The 18,249-nt window shown below is 44.4% G+C and overlaps 2 protein-coding genes across 6 annotated transcripts in view; one reads left to right on the forward strand and one right to left on the reverse strand.

The window, feature by feature from the left end:
• agbl4 (AGBL carboxypeptidase 4) overlaps positions 1-931 on the reverse strand; it is a 109,472-nt gene extending 108,541 nt beyond the window's left edge. Inside the window, exon 1 of the mRNA XM_029429625.1 lies at positions 807-931. Coding sequence (XP_029285485.1) covers positions 807-879 — 73 coding nt within the window. The 5' untranslated portion in view covers positions 880-931. The remainder of the gene's footprint in view (positions 1-806) is intronic.
• Positions 932-6,051: 5,120 nt separating this feature from the next.
• elavl4 (ELAV like neuron-specific RNA binding protein 4) overlaps positions 6,052-18,249 on the forward strand; it is a 70,868-nt gene continuing 58,670 nt past the window's right edge. For 4 of the 5 annotated variants that reach the window (XM_029429319.1, XM_029429322.1, XM_029429321.1 and 1 more), the window contains exons 1-2: positions 6,052-6,767; positions 7,473-7,613. In XM_029429319.1, coding sequence (XP_029285179.1) covers positions 6,720-6,767; positions 7,473-7,613 — 189 coding nt within the window. In that variant the 5' untranslated portion in view covers positions 6,052-6,719. The remainder of the gene's footprint in view (positions 6,768-7,472; positions 7,614-18,249) is intronic. The other variant, XM_029429324.1, reaches the window with a different exon arrangement.

Raw genomic sequence — 18,249 nt, forward strand, 5'->3', positions numbered from 1 at the left:
AAAATACTTTAATTTAAGAAGCTATACACCTCAATCACAATCTGTGTGTACATGCATCATATTAAAGACTCAATTACTATTTTATTTTACCACATTAGAAGCGTAACCACAGTAGTTTGAAGAGGCTACTTTGGGGGGGGATCTTAAACCCATCCGGATTCAAAATGTAAAATCTTTGTTTACAAGCATGATGAACACTACAAATGTAAATACAAACAGAAAATATCACAAACTTGGATTTTCTCCAGTATTAGTCATTTTATTTAAAGATATATCCATTTATTTATTAGTTCAAATCTGTGTTATCAATACAGTAGTTCTATTTGTACAGGTTATAGGTAACAAAACAAATAAGTAGTATTAAAAACAGCTTGTTTATTAGCTACCCAGCAGTGCACTGGAGGGGCTAACCCTAGGTAGCATAGCTAGCTAACAGATGCTCGTAGCCAATACACCTGCACCAGGCTAACGAGGGGAACGGTTAATGTTAACATGCTAGCATGCTAACATACTTTTTCTTTTTTTTGATTATTTCCGTGAGGTACATTGCCAGCATACAGAAATATATATGGTTGGCTAACGTCTGTAACAGCAACGCTAGCTCATTACAACCTGCTGATATGGCTCTTGTTTACATCCTTTTAGGCTAGCTAGAATGTTAGCACAATCATCGTTAGCGTCGGTATAAAGACACGGAGCGAGCCCGGAACATGCAGCTATCATATGGCAGACAAGTGGGCATCCTCCGCGTCCTTGTGCTGGTGTAGCAATGAAGGAGAGGCCAGGTAAGGCTCGTATTTACACACCAGTCTCGACGTCTCTAGCAGTGTTTTCCTCCATCTTCCTTTCCATTCCGTTACCGAGCAGCCGACGCTCCATGTGTGTTGCCACAGCAACGGAGCAGGAGGAAGAGGGAGAGGCGCTGTCACCTTCATCAGAGCACCGCTGCAGAAACACAGGACATCCGCGTGCAGGCAGTGCATCGTGAAGGGGATGGTAAGTCAAGTATATGCACTAGAATACAGATTAACAGGCGCTGATTGCTGATTTCTGCATTTATCTAAAAGTGCACAACTCATTAATAAAGTACAGCAAACATATAGCAGAAATGCTAATCGTTTTCCGAAGTGCTTATTCCTAGTCTCAAGAGTACTATAGTAAACTTTATTTGTTTAAAGAATATTTTTATTGCAGATTATTGTTAAATACAATACATTACGACATCATTTTTTATTTTCTTACAATAACAATTTATAGCGGCATAAAAGAAGCTACAGTTACATTACAGTTCATTTAGCTGACGCTTTTGTCCAAAGCAACTTACAAAAAGTGCAAACAATCATGAGGATACAACTCTGAACAGCAAGAATCTTGCAGGTACATCAGCTTCAAGTAGGTACAATCCTTTAAGTGCAGAACAATAGCTTCAAATAAGCCTGGATGTAGGAAGGGGCTGATCCATTCACAGCACGGTCGACCAGCACCAGAGTCTTGAAGCTGATTCGGGCCGCCACTGGTAGCCAGTGAAGGGAGTGGAGAAGCGGTGCATTGTGGGAGAACTTGGGTAGATTGAAGACCAGTCGGGCTGCTGCATTCTGGATGAGCTGTAGAGGTCGAGTGGCTCATGTAGGGAGTTGCAGTAGTCAAGGCGTGAGATGACAAGAGCCTGGACAAGAACCTGCGTCGCCTTCTGAGTCAGTAGGTACAATTAAAATGATTTGGCAAATTGTATACAGATCAAAAGGTGAGGTGAAGACCCATGTTAGGAAACAAGGGCACAAACCAAGAGAGCAATACAAGAGGGAAAAACTATTATAAAACAAATAGATGACCACTATTACAGGATTAATATTGTCCATCCTTCACCCTCCCTCAGTCAGACTTCTCCTATATGTCAACACTGGTCCCGATGCCTCATCAAAGATTCTCCTTCTTCTTTTATTCTTGAATTTAGGCTTTTCCAAATGGAGGCTCTCGCCCAGCTCTGTAAGCCACATCTCAAATGAAGGCGCAGCAACAGACTTCCGTAACCGCAACAACAAAAAAAGGGATTAAACTGTATTGTCTCTGAGGGGAAATGTGTCCTGAGCACGGTGCTACAGTCTGCTGATATACATTTAAAAAAGAACATCTTAAAACATGAGACATTTGACTCACCTACTTTTGACATTGACAACAAGGCATGTTAAAGAAAAAAGCTGTAGAATTAAAGTGCTAAATGCTGTGTGTCTTAAAGATATCGTTCAGACACCAACGTTCCCAAAATGCACCGAATGAACAGTTAAACCTGTGAGGGCAACATCATCGTATGCCATTTTGAAACATATTATACTTGCAACGTTCACATTTGGCAGGCAACACTAAACTAGCAATGACTCCCATTACACTGTCTCTAAACTGTAATCAGTATATTGTACACACCTCAGTTTTATTACAAGCATACCTCTATTTCTGACATTTTCAGAGAAGCAAGCCAATCATTGCAGGCAGCAGCCAGAGATTCTGAATTATCCTGCAGATTGATTAAAGCTAGAGGTTTTCTAGACAATTGGAGCATAGATGTCATCAAGGCCAATCAAGCCTGGCCCTATTCCTTTCCCATTACAAAGGCTGCACCTGATTAAGTACATCAAATGAGCAGTCGCACATCTCCTGGAGCAAGAGGCATACAGGCTGCTGCTAATTTCCAGGTTATAAACTGTGTGTAACAGGATCAAATGAATAAGACCAGGGAGAGGGCAATGATTTTTCTCTCCGTGTGTGATCTGTATTTGATGGCAAGCATCAGGCCGCGAGTAGATAGGTCGGACTGATTATTTTTCAGATGACAGGAAGAGAATACAGAGCTGCTGTGTAATATTTCGTTAAAATTGAAAATTGAATAGCTGTCCTCCGTGCTATGTCATTCCTTTAACACTACGCCAATTAAAGAGCTCTATGGTGGTACAATCATTCATTTTCAAGAGGGAGATTGAAATTGAATTATGGAGCATGAGAAGAATGAATTAGATACGCTACATGTTTCCCTTGTTTCTCAGCTCTTATCAAACAGAGAGGCTGCGTCGGAGTTGTTGAATTTGCCACGAGACCGTCACTGGCAGAGTTAAAACACTCGAGACGCTGGTTGTAACCCGATCTTATGGCTGAAACTCACATCTAGTTGTTGGCTTGTGAAAGACAGAGTTTGAATAAGAATTGTTTTTGCAATATATATTGAAAACACATGTGTCAGATCATTGTCGCTTGTGATTCTGTTATGCTAAACTCCATATATTTAAATCTACTCATTAAAACCAATTCAATATAATGTATGAGATACATGGCGTCTCAACTTGGAGCGAAGTGTCAGACTTGAAGTTCACAACTGGAGAGTCTGTGGCGTGTTAACGATGTTCAAATGTGCAGGAGTTTATTACAGCAACGTTGTTTTGTTTCTCGATGGCTTTCCTCTTCTTTTAAAGCTCCTTGTCTTTCTTTGGATTGTGTTTGAAGGAGAAATAAGAAATAATATAGCAACTCTTTCAACAATAACTCCTCTACCTTCTGCCCAAGTAGCACTCTGCATGCATATAGTATGTTTTTATCATAACACCTGCAAAGTGCAGCAATGATTTAATGAACACATCCATCACTGGACAACATGAAACAGAAGTACAGTCTCACGTTTTAATTATCTCTCAGGAGAGTGTATTTCTACATGCTTATTAAAACATTTATGACATGTGATGATTTCTAAACATACGAATGTGCTTCACATGTAGATAGCGTGTCATGGCTTAATACAGAATCCACAGTCACATTAAGAAACGGAGGCTATTTTAAGCGTGTGTGGCTTGTGAGTGGAGGACACACCACACCGCTCTGTAATCCCACACAGAACATGTCACAAGCCCTTTGGGGAAACAGCAGCTTTGGTACAGCGAAGGTATTTTTAAGCCTCGCTTTTCATTCTTTCAGAAAGATACGCTTTCTTCTAAACTGTGAAATGATCAAATAAGTCAGTGTGTGAAGTTCAGTACTATAACTGAAAGAAAAGAAGAAGAAAAAATCGTGTTTATGTTTCCAGCCTGAAGCAGGATATGTGTGTGTGTGTGTGTGTGTGTGTGTGTGTGTGTGTGTGTGTGTGTGTGTGTGTGTGTGTGTGTGTGTGTGTGTGAAGCTGAGGAAGCTCTGTTTTTTATATTTGTATTCCAATAAGTAGGGAAACCCTTTTTAGCGTGACCAGCGAAGGACTTCCACGCATTCAGTTGATCATCAATGAAGGAGGATGTCATGCAAAAATCAAAACACAGGGCACAAGTGGCAGGGAGTTGGAGATGTGTGGTTGTGAGAGGCGGGGGAGGGCAGGGCGGGGGGGGGGGGGGGGCAGAGACCAGCCGGCAGTACACAGAGAATCACTATGGTGACTAGCAGTCACGGGGCTCAGGGGAGTGAGGCTTGGTCAGAGACGAAGGCTTGAGAGGCAGCTGACTGAGGAATCAGCCCTCACTCTGGATGATTCGACTGACAGCTCCCCCCCCCCCCCCCCCCCCCCCCCCCGCCCACAGGGCTCTGCCGGACCAGCCCTCCCCAGGGACCGCGGGGCTTTACAGAACAGGGATGTGGCTAGCTGCCCTGTTTTGAGGGGAAACAAGGGAACTGAAGCCAAGACAGCAAAACAGTGATGATACTTTCACATATCCTGCTAATTTAAAACATGTAAACCGTATCATACGCCACATCCTCGATAAGTGCGAGTCTCTTTACATATTGTTCCTGTTCCCGTCTCAGATAAACACCTGTTTAAAGCACACAGTTTGCTAACACGTCCTCTGCCTTGCACATTGCTGTCACCCCCTCTCTCATCCTTTAATTGTCACCCTCTCTTCCCTCTTCATCCGTCACTTCCTCTGTCGCTCTGTCCCTCTCTCCCTCCCTCTCTCCCTCCCTCTCTCCCTCCCTCTCTGCTCTGCTGGACAGTGTCCACGTAAACAGATGGTTCAGTGTCAATAGGCTGCCATTAACTGGCCGCTCTCTCCCCACTCTGATCCACGACAGCAAAAGACACATTCAAAGCACTGGGAATAAATGTGTTGCCATGCTGATGGAGCCACGAGTAAGACGCCAGTAAGATCAGCATTAGTGAAGATGATCGGCATCATTTACATTCGATATTTCATCTTCTGTAATTTCCCCCTCAAACATCAGTTTCATAAACATGTTAACTTGCACTCGATGCAGTTACAGTGCACTGTGAGTCACACTCTGAAATCTCCCAGGTGTTATCGACTGAAACCAAAAATGTCGTGAATCATATCCTTGGCACAGGTCTCCCTAATCTCTCCCCCCCCCCCCCCGCCCCCACCCTTGTTTACTTCTTCAGTAGTTGGGATCTCCTGCCGTGCCTGTGACTAGCTGCTTCGTCATCTCCGTGCCACACCCTGCTGAGGAAAAGGACAACCACCTGACCTTGATGCTCACATCAGCCCAACCCTCGCTTTTTTCCTCTGCTGCCCATTACGAGAGAGGCAGCGTTCATTTCCGCTCTCTGGAGGTCTCTTGATAGTGTACAGGTTTTTATTCCATTCCATTACTTTACGTGTACCTGTCACAAAAACACCTCCGAGCAAGTGCTGAATTATTTCCTCCCCAAAAGTCCTTGATAGTCCTTTTCCACCCTGGAATCCACAACCTGTTTTTGTAAGACACATAATTAGACAACAGGACCGAAACAATACCAGTCCTAACAAATCCATTTATCCCTGGCTGCAGGTCTGATCTGGTGGTCAGAGCTTATATAAGTGCAAACCTTTCCTCACCCTCTATACCTGTGTGCTATAGACACTCACGGAAAGAGGAGAGGAGAGAAAAATGGAAAAGATAGGAGTGGCACGGAGAGGAAGGGATGTGGCGGCGATGGTGTCGCTGTTGCTAGAACAGTCTTCCCACCTTGTGGTAGCACAGTGAACTGTAGCTGCATCAATGCGTGAGCAATGGGAGGAGAGAGAGAGAGAGAGAGAGAGAGAGAGAGAGAGAGAGAGAGAGAGTGATGCAGAGAGAGATGGAGTGAGAGAGGGAGGGAGAGCAAAGGAGCGAGCCAGAGGGAGTGATACAGAGAGAGAGAGAGAGAGAGAGAGTGAGAGAGAGAGAGAGAGAGAGAGAGAGAGAGAAAGCAAAAGGGAGGGGAGTTTAAACTAAGTGCTATGTTTTGGGACAGGCTAATCTGCTAGCGAGCAGTGTGAGGATCGGAGCGTATTGTGTGAGCCAGTGTGCGGGGGACAGATAAGGGAGCCATCCAGCCCGCCAGCACGACCCACCGACCTACCGACTGCCTGACTGCCTGTTTTAATGTGCTGACTCTGGGGAGATTTAAAAAAAAAAACAGCATATTGACTCCTTAGACGTGTGCGGAGACCCTGGGCACAAACGCCAGCACTACAGCCACAGCCAGCAGAGGTGCATCAACAGACAGGGGAGACAGAAAGAAAGAAACAAGAGAGCACTGAAAAACAATCACAACTCCACAACCCGAAAATTAAAGAGGATTTTTTTATCCCCCTCTTTTTTCCAGTTGATTTGATTTTTTCTTTTCTTTCTTTCTACCTTTTTTTTTGTGTGTTCCCGGGACTGACTGCCCAGCCGTAGAGAAGAGAAAGGGGCGCCGAGAACCGAAGAGAATCTGAAAATAAAAAAAGGACAGAACGCGAAAACAAAACAAAAAAAAAGCACCGAATCTGAACATGTTCGAAATAAGCCGAACACTCAACGCCGCTTTGTTGAGCAATGAGGTAAAGACATTTGGATTTGCTTCTTTCTCCACACTTCACCTGTGTATGTCTGCTGCCAACCATTCTGTCATGTGTGTTGTCGTGCGTCCGTGCGTGTGCGTTTCTCTGCACTTCTGTATGCTCACGGCCAGAAGACAGAGGGGATGATTGATAACAGCTGTTTGTTGTGTTTCCCCGGCACGATGGTCGGTACGGAGAAAAAGGGGGCTGCTACGCTTCTCACACTCATCCTGGCTTGTAATAATAAATGGAGAGCTAGACTTTCTTTCCCTCTATTGTAACAAGGTAGCTATCAAACCCATCCGACATAGACTTGCTTGTGAAACTGCCCAACCTGGGGCTACAATTGTATGTGTGCCTACATATGCACGTACAGTATGTTTGTGAGTGCCTGTGTGTTCACACATGCATTTGTGTGAGAGCAAAGTGTTCTGTAATCCCCCTCTACCTCCTCTTTCTTCATGTCCCCCCCCCCTCCCCACTCCCTCTTCTGTCCTTTACCATTCTCACCGTCCTTCCTACCTGCTGTTATCTGTTCTCCTTCTCTTCTCTCACACCCCTTTCCTCTTTTTTCCTCTCTCTCTCTCTCTCTCTCTCTCTCTCTCTCACACTCTCTCTCTCTCACTCTCTCTCTCTCTCTCTCTCTCCCTCTCTCTTCCCTTCTCCTTCTGTGTCTGTGTACGAGTGTGTGTGTTCTGTGAGCAGCATCTCAAGATGATGGCGAGGTACGGGCAGCTCTCGGGACTAGCAGCCAGTGGCGTGGGCTCCGTCCCCGAGACGCACTCGCCGCTATTTCCCAGGGATCTCCTGTCATCGCCAGCCCAGATGGGCTTCAGGTCACCCCTGGTAAGAGGATAGTCAGACCAATATATCTCCGTCTCTTTAATGAACACAGGCATAATGCAAAGGAGAGAAAGAGGAGAAGAGAGTGGTAGTAAGTGTGTGTGAATCTGTGTGTGAGGAAAAGAGCATAAGGGCAGAAAGAGAGCAAATCAATTGTAGGATTGCGTCTGTATCCCCAATGGATGGTATTAGTAAATATTTACATTGTTATGTTTGTTCAATTACGGACGCCTACTCTGTCTTTAGCCTCTGCCAGTCAGACTGTTATCAAGGGAATTTGAGGTGTTGTGTGTTTGCATGTGTGAGTGTGGCTAATATATTTCATGTATTTTGTGAATTCTGTTATCGTGCGTGCAGCGTTTAATGTGTGTCGAGTTATTTTCCATTGTGAGTGAATACATAGGCTGCAGCAGTACACTTACAATTCTACCGTTTCTCAACTTCACGTAACATTATGTTTCCATCATTGGATGTGAACAGCTGTAGGACGACAGATTTCATTTGATTATAACTATTCAATTCAATTTGCAATTAACGTCTGACGAGCCACGGGAGCAGAGGAAGCAGGAGCACTGTATGTGTGTGCACTGGAGACGACGTTACTCACATTTACATAGAGAAGATTTATTCAAGAGGAAGGGAGTGAGAGAGAGAAAGGGGGCATGAGAAAACCCTGAGCGTTTAGGCAAAAGCGTTGTAAGAAAATCCCTGACTCGCCGCATTAAAGCGACATGAAGCTGTGGGTGTCTAATCCGCTGTGGGCTCTTCATTGGTTCGGCTCCCCTTCAAACTGGCTCAGATCCACACCCCAGAGCCTCCCGGAAGCCTTCATAACCCACTGTCATGCTGCTGACTGTACCCAGGGGTTTCCGTCAACTGTATGCAAATGTGCCGCGAGGATGAGCGGTGAATTACGTTCCGTGAGGAGTTGGAAGCTTCAGAAATGTTTTTCAGTTTTTTGCTTTGAATTCTTACACGAGTTCAAAGACGTCTGTCCAGTGTTTTGTTGTCATTATACAGCACGCCGTGCGTCTCTGCCCGTTCACACTCGCAGCACTGTTATCTGCTGTTTGCATGAAGCTGCTGGACCGTGAATTATTTGTTGAAACCAGTGGAACTAATTAAGCTGAATTTATTACATAAATACGATTGACGTGTAAACATATTCTGATGCATCTTATCGCCGCTGTATTGAGTGGAATAACTGAATTTGAGCTAATTCCAGAAGAACGATGAGCTGGTCATAAAGTGCATTGAATTTAACAGCATAAATGAAGACAGGAAGAAGAAAGTATGATCATGAGCTGCTCATTGTACGTGGTTGTATTTCTGCTAAAATGGTTTCTTTTGGGATTTGGTGCATTTCTCATCAATGTGTTGCTGGTGATGAGGCATGTTCCATGTGTGTGTGTGTGTGTGTGTGTGTGTGTGTGAACATATGCTCATGTGTATGCGTTTTAAAATGTGCGTGCGCATGATTACCCTGGTTTAAAAAGACCATCGTTATAGTGATTAATGGTGCCTTCATTAAGCACAGCGAGATCATTTGCATACATTAGATAAATGTGCTGGAAGACTCTGATGGCTTCGCTGTGGAAAGCCTCAAAAAGCAGCAGCATCGCCTTTTCTACCTCCGTGATATCAAACGGGAATACAATTATGTACCGGCAGCACCGTATTTCTCCGTATTGTCGAGAATGGAGCAGATGTATCTCATTGTGTTTTCTAACATTAACATTCAAAGTGAAGGCACTACAGTGTATTTACATGTAATGCTCCTCGCCTTTAAATGAGTGATAAATGAATAAATAGCTGATTTTGTTCTCCAACGCAGTGAAGTTTACCATAACTTGTGTGTGTGTGTGTGTGTGTGTGTGTGTGTGTGTGTGTGTGTGTGTGCATCCTTCAAGCTGCAGGACAGTTCTTTTAAAAGAGCATTCAAAGGATTTAATTCTGAACCCAAGCACACAGAGGAGGGATTCGGCAATTAAGTGACATTTAGACTGATATTCTTCCATTCAAAACGAGCATCCGCGGCATCATTTTACAGCATTAGGAAGAACATTCAATCTCCGCCATGTCACCTTAGACATAAAAGAACATGTGAGCAAAAACTGAATTGCAATTTATTCCATATTTCAGTCACTGAGATCTAATTTTCAAAAGCCCACATCTAAAAACCTGCAGTGCGCCGTGCTTCAGAGCTGAATGCTGTTAATTTGTAGAAAGCTCCACTGATTAGCCGCTGCAGGCAGCTGCCGTTCTCTATGTGACACTAGGTCTTGTTTGACAACTCCAAGCTTTTCTGTTTCAACATGACAAAAAACAAAAAAGAGGGTTTCATTTTAAACCTGCATGAAGAGGTTGATCATCTACACAACAGAAAAACAGGTAGGGGCGGGGGGGGGGGGGGGGGGGTGCGTGGCACAGACGCTGGCAAACGTCTGTAGCTCCGGTATATTAGCAGCCAGGAGATAGTTAGAGGTCAACTCTATTTCATAACAATGATTAGCTGCTTCCATCTGCCGCTCACTGCACTTCCCCTTGCCTTGATTGCTGTGTTCTCTATATCCAGGAAATTAGTTCATTTATGCTCAACAACCCGTCAGCGAGGCACAAACAGGTGCAGAACACTGAGCGACGTCACAGAGAGAGAATGACGCCCAGAGAGAGAAACAGAGAGACGGAGACATTGGCACAAATACAGCATCGACAGTAATGATAGTGCAATAAGGGTCCATTAGTGCTACGAAGACACAAGCAAATGTGCTTGTTGTCATTTATTTTAACATTAATCATCAAGTGATTTGGAAAATATATTAAATGTGTTATATTTTTAACTGCATTCACAGCAGCACATGATGTGTAAGTGTTATGCACTGCAGTGTTCAGTCAAACTTTTAGCTTAGGGGAGTAAAGACACTTCAGTGTTCCTCGAGCATATAGCAGAGGGGAGCAGATCATGACTGCACCGTGCCATACAATGTACATGCATCATCATATGAACACAGACTGTGCCGCTTTGTGTGTGTGTGCGTGTGTGTGTGTGTGCGTGTGTGTGTGTCTGTGTGTGTGTGTGTGTGTGTGTGTGTGTGTGCGTGTGTGTGTGTGCGTGTGTGTGTGTCTGTGTGTGTGTGTGCGTGTGTGTGTGTCTGTGTGTGTCTGTGTGTGTGTGCATCATGTTTGCACTGTGATATGAGCACATGTGGTGTGTCAGTTACGGGGAACGCAGAGAGGCTGAGAGACACTACGAGGGGGGAGGTGTGGGTGGGTGGGTGGTGGGGGGGGGGTGCTACAGGGTTGTATGTGTGTATGGAGTGTGTGTATGTGTGTGTGCCTGGCCACCAGTACTGCAGGGAGGGCCTAGAGATCAGCAGCTGAGCCTGTGTCCCGCTGGGAGCCATCACTGCAGAATGGAGCAGGTGTCTGCAGGCTCACGCAAAGACAGACAGACACGCACACACACACACACACACACACACACACACACACACACACACTGTAAAGCTAAGTGAACCTTCTCTCATTTTTCCTCTCTTTCTCCGCCTGAGTTTTCTTTTTCCCGTGCACACCCTACCCGATATATAGGGTGCCTTTTAGTGAGTGTTTCATCGCACATTACCATCTGATCACCATGCTTCATACCCATCCACTCGGTAGAGCCCGATGTGGGTGAGATCCGTAAACAAGAGCCTCACAAGAGGATAGCTCGCCGCAGCCACACGAGCGCCCACGCCCAACCAAAGGTCACCTTTCTATGTGCAGGTGCTTTGACCTGGAAGTAATAACCTGTAATTTCACCTACATAATGGCAGCGGCAGAGCCCAGGGTGTCTGAGCGGTCAGTACAGTCTCTTCACTGCTCAATGTGTCTTGACGTTCATGACCAAAACAGCAGCAACACACTGATCATGTCACTTCAGCACACACACACACACACAAACACACACACACACAGAGGTTTTTATAGCGGTGGCTGAAGAGCACAGCAGATAATCCAAAAGCAAACAAAAGGCTCCCACCACCAAACAAAAAGCAAAGCAGGAGATTTGAACCAGCTCTTTAAATACACAGATTAACATAATTTAATATAAGAATATAGAAGTGCACTAAAACATGTTTTCAATTAAGAAATGCAGGTTTCTCATAAAAATGTACGTGCTAAAGAAATACACCTTGAGGTGATGGAAAATGGAAAAATAGAAAACAGTGTGTGAACCTCAGGCACGCATAATAATTACCACGGTTTATATAGTGTTGGATTACACTGGATGTCCATAGTGGACCTGGATTATATTTGGGATTTACCTCAATTCAGAGGCTTCATTTCACACTTCAATGTGCTGAATACACAAAATAATTCCTGCTGTTCTGGTTTTTCGTCTGTAATTCAAAGAGAAGAATCCCAGGACTGCTCTTTTTTGCTTGGTGGAGGAAAATCATTTAATTTCAGACACAAATGTGTTGCCTCTCGTGGACAATGTTTCCACATCCAGTTGCAGTTATTTCATTGGGCTTTTAAAAAAAAAGGATAAATAGAGAGAGAATAATGAAAATGTGGCCAGTTCTCAGTACGCAAAGAAACATTTCCAATTAATTATGGAGAAACAGGGAATGTAACGTCTTCTTAGGTCGACGTATCGCAGCCTGAGGTGTGCGTTGGATCATGCAGATTTACCGAATGAATTATAAAACAGGGTGAGATCTGAATGTACTGCAGATGTGTCAGCCTTATAAACTTTGACAAAAGAGGTATTAGCCGGTGCGAGCTCTTTACTGACCTGATAATCTCACTCATGTGGCTTCAGCTTAGTCACCTCCCTCACAATACACACGTAACGCAAACAACCCGACGTTTATAGATGCTGCCCTTTTGTAGACCCCAGTTTGAGATATGATATGGAACAGACCCCCATTTTGTAGGTGAGGACCCATTTTAAGAGCAGTGCTCTTAGAGGATGCGTCTTGTTGTCAGCTCAGCGCCTGTTGATGCTGAGCTGACAAACGCTGCCGATACTTGAGTGATTGCCTGCGTCTGGGATCCTGGCGTGTTGATGAACAGCGCAATTTTTTTTTTTGTCCTCTCAGAATTGATAGTTTCAAAGCCAATGCCCTTTTATTGATTTGCTAATTGCCGGGGACGAGGCAAAGTATCTGCTGTCAACATGAATAAATGATGTGTGGCTTACTTGTGCATTAGCGGCGAGGAGGAGTGACCGTCGGAGATGAGGCAGCGAGCCGCCGGCTCCTCCGGGAGGCGTCTAGTCGTCCTGTTTGCACGATGTGTGTTCAGGAAATCAAAGCAGGTTCAAAAAGGGATTTTCAAGTGATTAGCTGTTGATGAAAATACTGCAATTGTTTTTGTGGAAGGGGCGGCGAACAGTAATAGTTCCTCTGCACAACTCGGGGAGGTGAACCGACTGCTTCACTGTTATCTGCTGACCCTTTACTCCCTTTAGTATTAAACTAACAGGTTTAAACTGTTCACCGCACACTCTGTAAATTGACATAATCACATACACATTTTGTCAAAATCCCTCCCCTCTGTCCTGGCTTAATTTCCTGTAGCATTAGAAGCAGCACATTTGCTCAGAACATGATTTAAACCTTCTGCACGTGAAAATGATTTCTGGAGTAAATGAATTTCTTCTCTTCAAAATGGGCGCAAGATAACTGAAACATATCTCTGAGCGTGTAGGCATTTAAACCGAAGCCCGGTGGAGGTTTTTCTTGTTGTGCATTGCCCACTTGCTTTTCTTCAAGCATGAGAAAGGGCGGTTAAGCATGAAGTGACATTTGAAGAGCTGGATTTGTGCAGCATGGGCATGTTTTGGTCCACAGTACCGTAGGCCATGCCTGCGAAGGTCTCTGGATACGTCTCGTTTCTAAAAGGTTATTCCTTATCAAACGCCGTCGTGCAGCCATTTATGGAGATCAGTTAGTGTGAGATTTTTTGATGAGCTTTTAAACATCATCGCAGATGGCAGGTGGGGTTTCACTGTTTCTCAGTGTTTCCATCCGAGAGCTGGAGATTGTGAGAACACAGTTACTTCTGCAGGGAAATACATAACTGCAGGAACCGACTCAAATAAATATTGGAGATAAAAAAGGTTTGAAAGTGTGTGTGTGTGTGTGTGTGTGTGTGTGTGTGTGTGTGTGTGTGTGTGTGTGTGTGTGTGTGTGTGTGTGTGTGTGTGTGCGCACGGGGGGGGGGAGTTGTGATTAAAGCCTCCACCAGATGGACCACAGCAGTCGCTCTGTGAGCATGGATGGGATCAAACGCAAAGACGGGCTGCCGTCCCCCATGCCCCAAAGCCCACCACCATACCCCGTGATCCACCGACCCACCACACTGCAGAGCGGCTTCCTCTCACACACACACACACACACACACACACACACACACACACACACACACACACACACACACACACACACACAGTCCTCCGGTTCAGACCATAAGACAGGAGAGCTACAGATAACTAAACATTTTTAAGACTCTGCAAATGTAACAATGGAACGTCATTACGTTTACGACACATCGATGACAATAAACAGCGAGACTAAACTTCATGATCAGTGTATGAGCTGCTGGTCTGCTGAAGTTGAATGTCACCCCAAGCTGCGGACCACTCTGTTGTCCAAATGGACACTAATCCACCAGAGTCCTGTTGAGAATACACTCGCAGTGCCAGAACACATGCCAGACTCAACAGCCAATGCATAGCTAAGCCTCTCTGGGCACCTCCACAAACCTTCTCTCATTTGTGTTAGGCTACAGCCTCAAAGACCCGCCATGATCTCTCACATTCACAAAAAAAAAGAAGAAGAAGAAGGATTTTCTTTATTTTAATGTGTTTAATGCATTATTTTTGAATTATAAATCTACACTTTACATAGCGATTGAACGCGCGTTCACTCCTCACACCACTGAGCTTTCAAACATGTCACATATCTGCAGCCTGCAAAGCTCCAGCGACACCAAACAGAGAGAAAGTGGCTGTGACAAATGCAGCACGGCCTTGTTCTGGGATCAGCATGAAGAATTCATTTCCGATTTGAGGAGTTTCCACCAGGGAGAGTGACACAGGCAGGGGTTAAGCTGACGCCGTATCATGCCCGCTGACATGGCGGGAAGAGGATGTAGGAGGAAAGCTTCAACTAGATTAGTAACATTTTACCAGAACGCTTGTATTGATATCGGTGTATATTTAAGAAACGTTGTACTCTCACATTCGTCGACTGGCAGGGTCGTGCTGGATTTAGTTATTAGTTTTTAACAAGTAAGATTTTTTAAAGAAAAATGTCAACTTATTATTCAAAACACCAGGAACACTGAATTTAAAGCTCTCGTGATCGCAACATGTTTTCACCCCTTTTTAGTGAGTGTGTCAGCAGGAAGTCGCTACGAGCTAATTAATAGAAGATTGAGGGTTTTGGGCTTTTTAGATAATTAGTGTCTTTAAACATAACTATAAAAAATGCACATAGAGAGATTTTACTACAAATCCTTTTCTTTCTAACAACAAGTGTTTATTTCTATCATTGTAGGCGATAGTTTGTAATCTCTAAATGCCTTCGAGGGACAAACGTTGGCAAGCGTTGGCCTTTCTTTCAGAGCGCATTTCAGTGACTGGCTGTGAAGTCGCCGGTCCTCCCAGGATAATTCAACATCATTTGCTCTCTGTGGTTTAAATTAGGAGACTTCGTGGCGATTCTGCTCCTCCCACTTCAGAACAGTTCAGTCTCCTCTTCGGAGGAGCTTTTTGTGGCAGACCTGCTCCTCTCTATTACACAATAGTCAGAGCAAAGTGGCACGGAGAGCCCTGCTTTTGCAGAGAAAGAAAAAGTGATTTGATCGAACGTACAACAGCGATGCAGGTGCACCATGCGCCTCTGACCATGAAATTACAAACCAAATCCAAACCCGCCCATTGTTGTGCGGATGCAGCCGCATTGTGCTAATAGCTTTCTAGTGTCTGAGATTCAGGGATGCTGAGTTTGTCGCTGGGCAGGGAGACGGCCGAGTTGCAGGCTGTGATTCTCATTTGTTGATTGTTACCGGCAGAGGGTGGACACCTGCCAGGAAAGAGGCGATCATCAGTCTGAGTAGCACAGCAAGATGCTACTACTGCCAGAACTTCAATACGGCAACTAAATCTATCCTTCAAGGGCAAATCAAAAAGAGACTAAGTGAACCTCTGCAGACCGAGGAGTGTGTTCTGGGCTATTAAATGTATTAGGATGTTTTACTGCATAGACTGCTGTGATATTTTGAATGGGAATCAACCGGGCTTGACAAGCATTGTACAGCCGTACAGTGAAAAGTGTTTCAGGTTGTGTTTTCTCTCCTGTGTTCTTTGGTTACACTCATTTCTTCTGAACTTGACTAGCGATTGTTAGGATCAGGTTTGCTGCAAAACACAAGTTTTCCTTCTCTTGTTAATAATCAAGGTATTTTCTTCTCGCACTTTGAGGTAACAACTCTGCTGACATCTTCACTTCTCCTCCCTTTAAATAGAAGTCTTATTATGCAGAGTGAAACACAAGACAGGTGTTGAAACACCGCGTCTGACAGTTAACAAGACTCAAACCGAGAGCATCCACAATTATCACCGTCTGCACACACTGCATATTCAAAGCTGCTATGCTGTGTATTCTTTGCCTGCTCTTTCACACTTCATGAGAATACTACGTGCTGGATGCTACCACACTATACCGTGTATACAGTACAGTGCCGCCAGTGTTTCCAATCCTGGAGATTCAACAACATTTTTCAGGGCGTGGCAAAGATACAGCATCGTGAGTTAACTACAGGGAGTAAGGGAGAGTACGAGAGACAACAGCAGCCTGCATTCATCCATTACGGTCTGTGTCGAGGAGGGGTTTAGGGTGGAGGAGCAGGGCAGAGTGGAGGGCAGGAGGAGTTCATGACAATTAGCCGGCTCTCTGCTTTCCGAATTAGAAGCGCAGGCTGAAGCACACTTGTGGGGTCCAGCCCTTAAAGCTCTGGTTCCACGGCAGTCACACTGTCAGACTGTGACGCACTTCAAGAACCGAAATGTGCATGTGCGTGTGTGCGTGTGCGTGTGTGTGTGTGTGTGTGTGCGTGTGTGTGTGTGTGTGTGTGTGTGTGTGTGTGTTTATGGATGTGAGCCAGAGACAATCAGCGAGATGGGGTTTCTCATTGCTGACAAGTATGGCTGGCCCTCCTGGGTTAAAGCCACAAAAGCTTTTTAACTTTCAAAACTTTACAAGTAGAAAGAGAAAAATCATTTGCCTCCTCAAAAACTATTTAGCATCAGTCATCAGGTAAAAGAAAAGAGCCAAATAATGCATCCAATCAACGATATCCACCTTGTGCAAAGTCATTAAGAGAGAGAGTAGTCTGTTTTAGTCATTCCCCTTAATTGCTTCTTTGACGTTTTTACATTTATTCAGTGCTGTATTGCATTTTATGCAGACAGATACAAACTGTAAGTAGGAAAAGATATTAAGTTCCACTGCAATATCTCTAACATCCCGACTGTAAAGCATCTCAGCATGGATGCCCTTGATAGACTATCAACCACTCCCTCCATCTGTCCATACACATTATTATAATGCACAATGTGTCGCCTACCCTCAACTAGGACATGGCAGCAACATGGTTCCATCTTTGGTATGAGTCTGTGTATTATATCTACACACACACACACACACACACACTTACACACACTATGCAGCACAACACACTCCAAAGAGCAGACTGTGTTTATAGCTAATTTACTGAGTAGGGGAAGTCACTTTCATTGCTTTATAAAATCACACGGTCCTGCAGAGCAATTTGGTGAAACGACAAGCCGAGCAAGTCAACTGTGAGAGACTATTTTCACTCTCAAATCAGGCTCTCATTTAGAGAAAAGGTTATTTCTGATCATATCGGAGAAAACAACCTCGAAACACTTTGCTTTATGAAATAAGGAAATGATCACCCTCTATTTCCTCCCCACATTTCACTGCCTCTAAACATCATCAGTTAAACGTTGACCGCATACAAAGACAGAGACGTGATTTGCGATTCAGTCAATGTCATGGATTTGACTTACTGTTCTTTACAGAATGTTTGGAAGGAGAATATTAGAGGCAGTGAAGTGGACAAAGCTTTGTTCCGGGTCCAAAAGCCTTTATTAAATTGAAAAAGGTCAGAGCAGGAGGATAAGGGATGGACAAGCAAACTGTGGGTTTGTGCCGCTGCACATTTTTTGCTTCTTTCTGCTCTGTGGTGGAAAAGATACGGAGGCCTTTAACAAAGGGAAACAGACAAAGATGCACTTCTATTTTGATCCATTTTCTTTGTGTTTCATTCTACATTACTCTTCCTCTGTTGTGTCATATACAGTATGATCGGTACAAATCTCCAGACTGCGAGTGCCAGCATATTCTATTCTCTCTGAAACAATAGCGAGCTTGTGCAGCCCATCTTCCCCTGTGTGTGTGCACGCGTGTGTGTGTGTGTGTGTGTGTGTGTGTGTGTGTGTGTGTGTGTGTGTGTGTGTGTGTGTGTGTGTGTGTGTGTGTGTACCTCAGTACTGCTCAGGCTTAATTGAAGGCGTAGTGAGGATTCTCATTAGTATGTCAGGCACATGGTTCTGCTAGGC

The sequence above is a fragment of the Cottoperca gobio genome, chromosome 4, assembly GCF_900634415.1.
Source record: "Cottoperca gobio chromosome 4, fCotGob3.1, whole genome shotgun sequence".
NCBI classification, from domain to species: domain Eukaryota; kingdom Metazoa; phylum Chordata; class Actinopteri; order Perciformes; family Bovichtidae; genus Cottoperca; species Cottoperca gobio.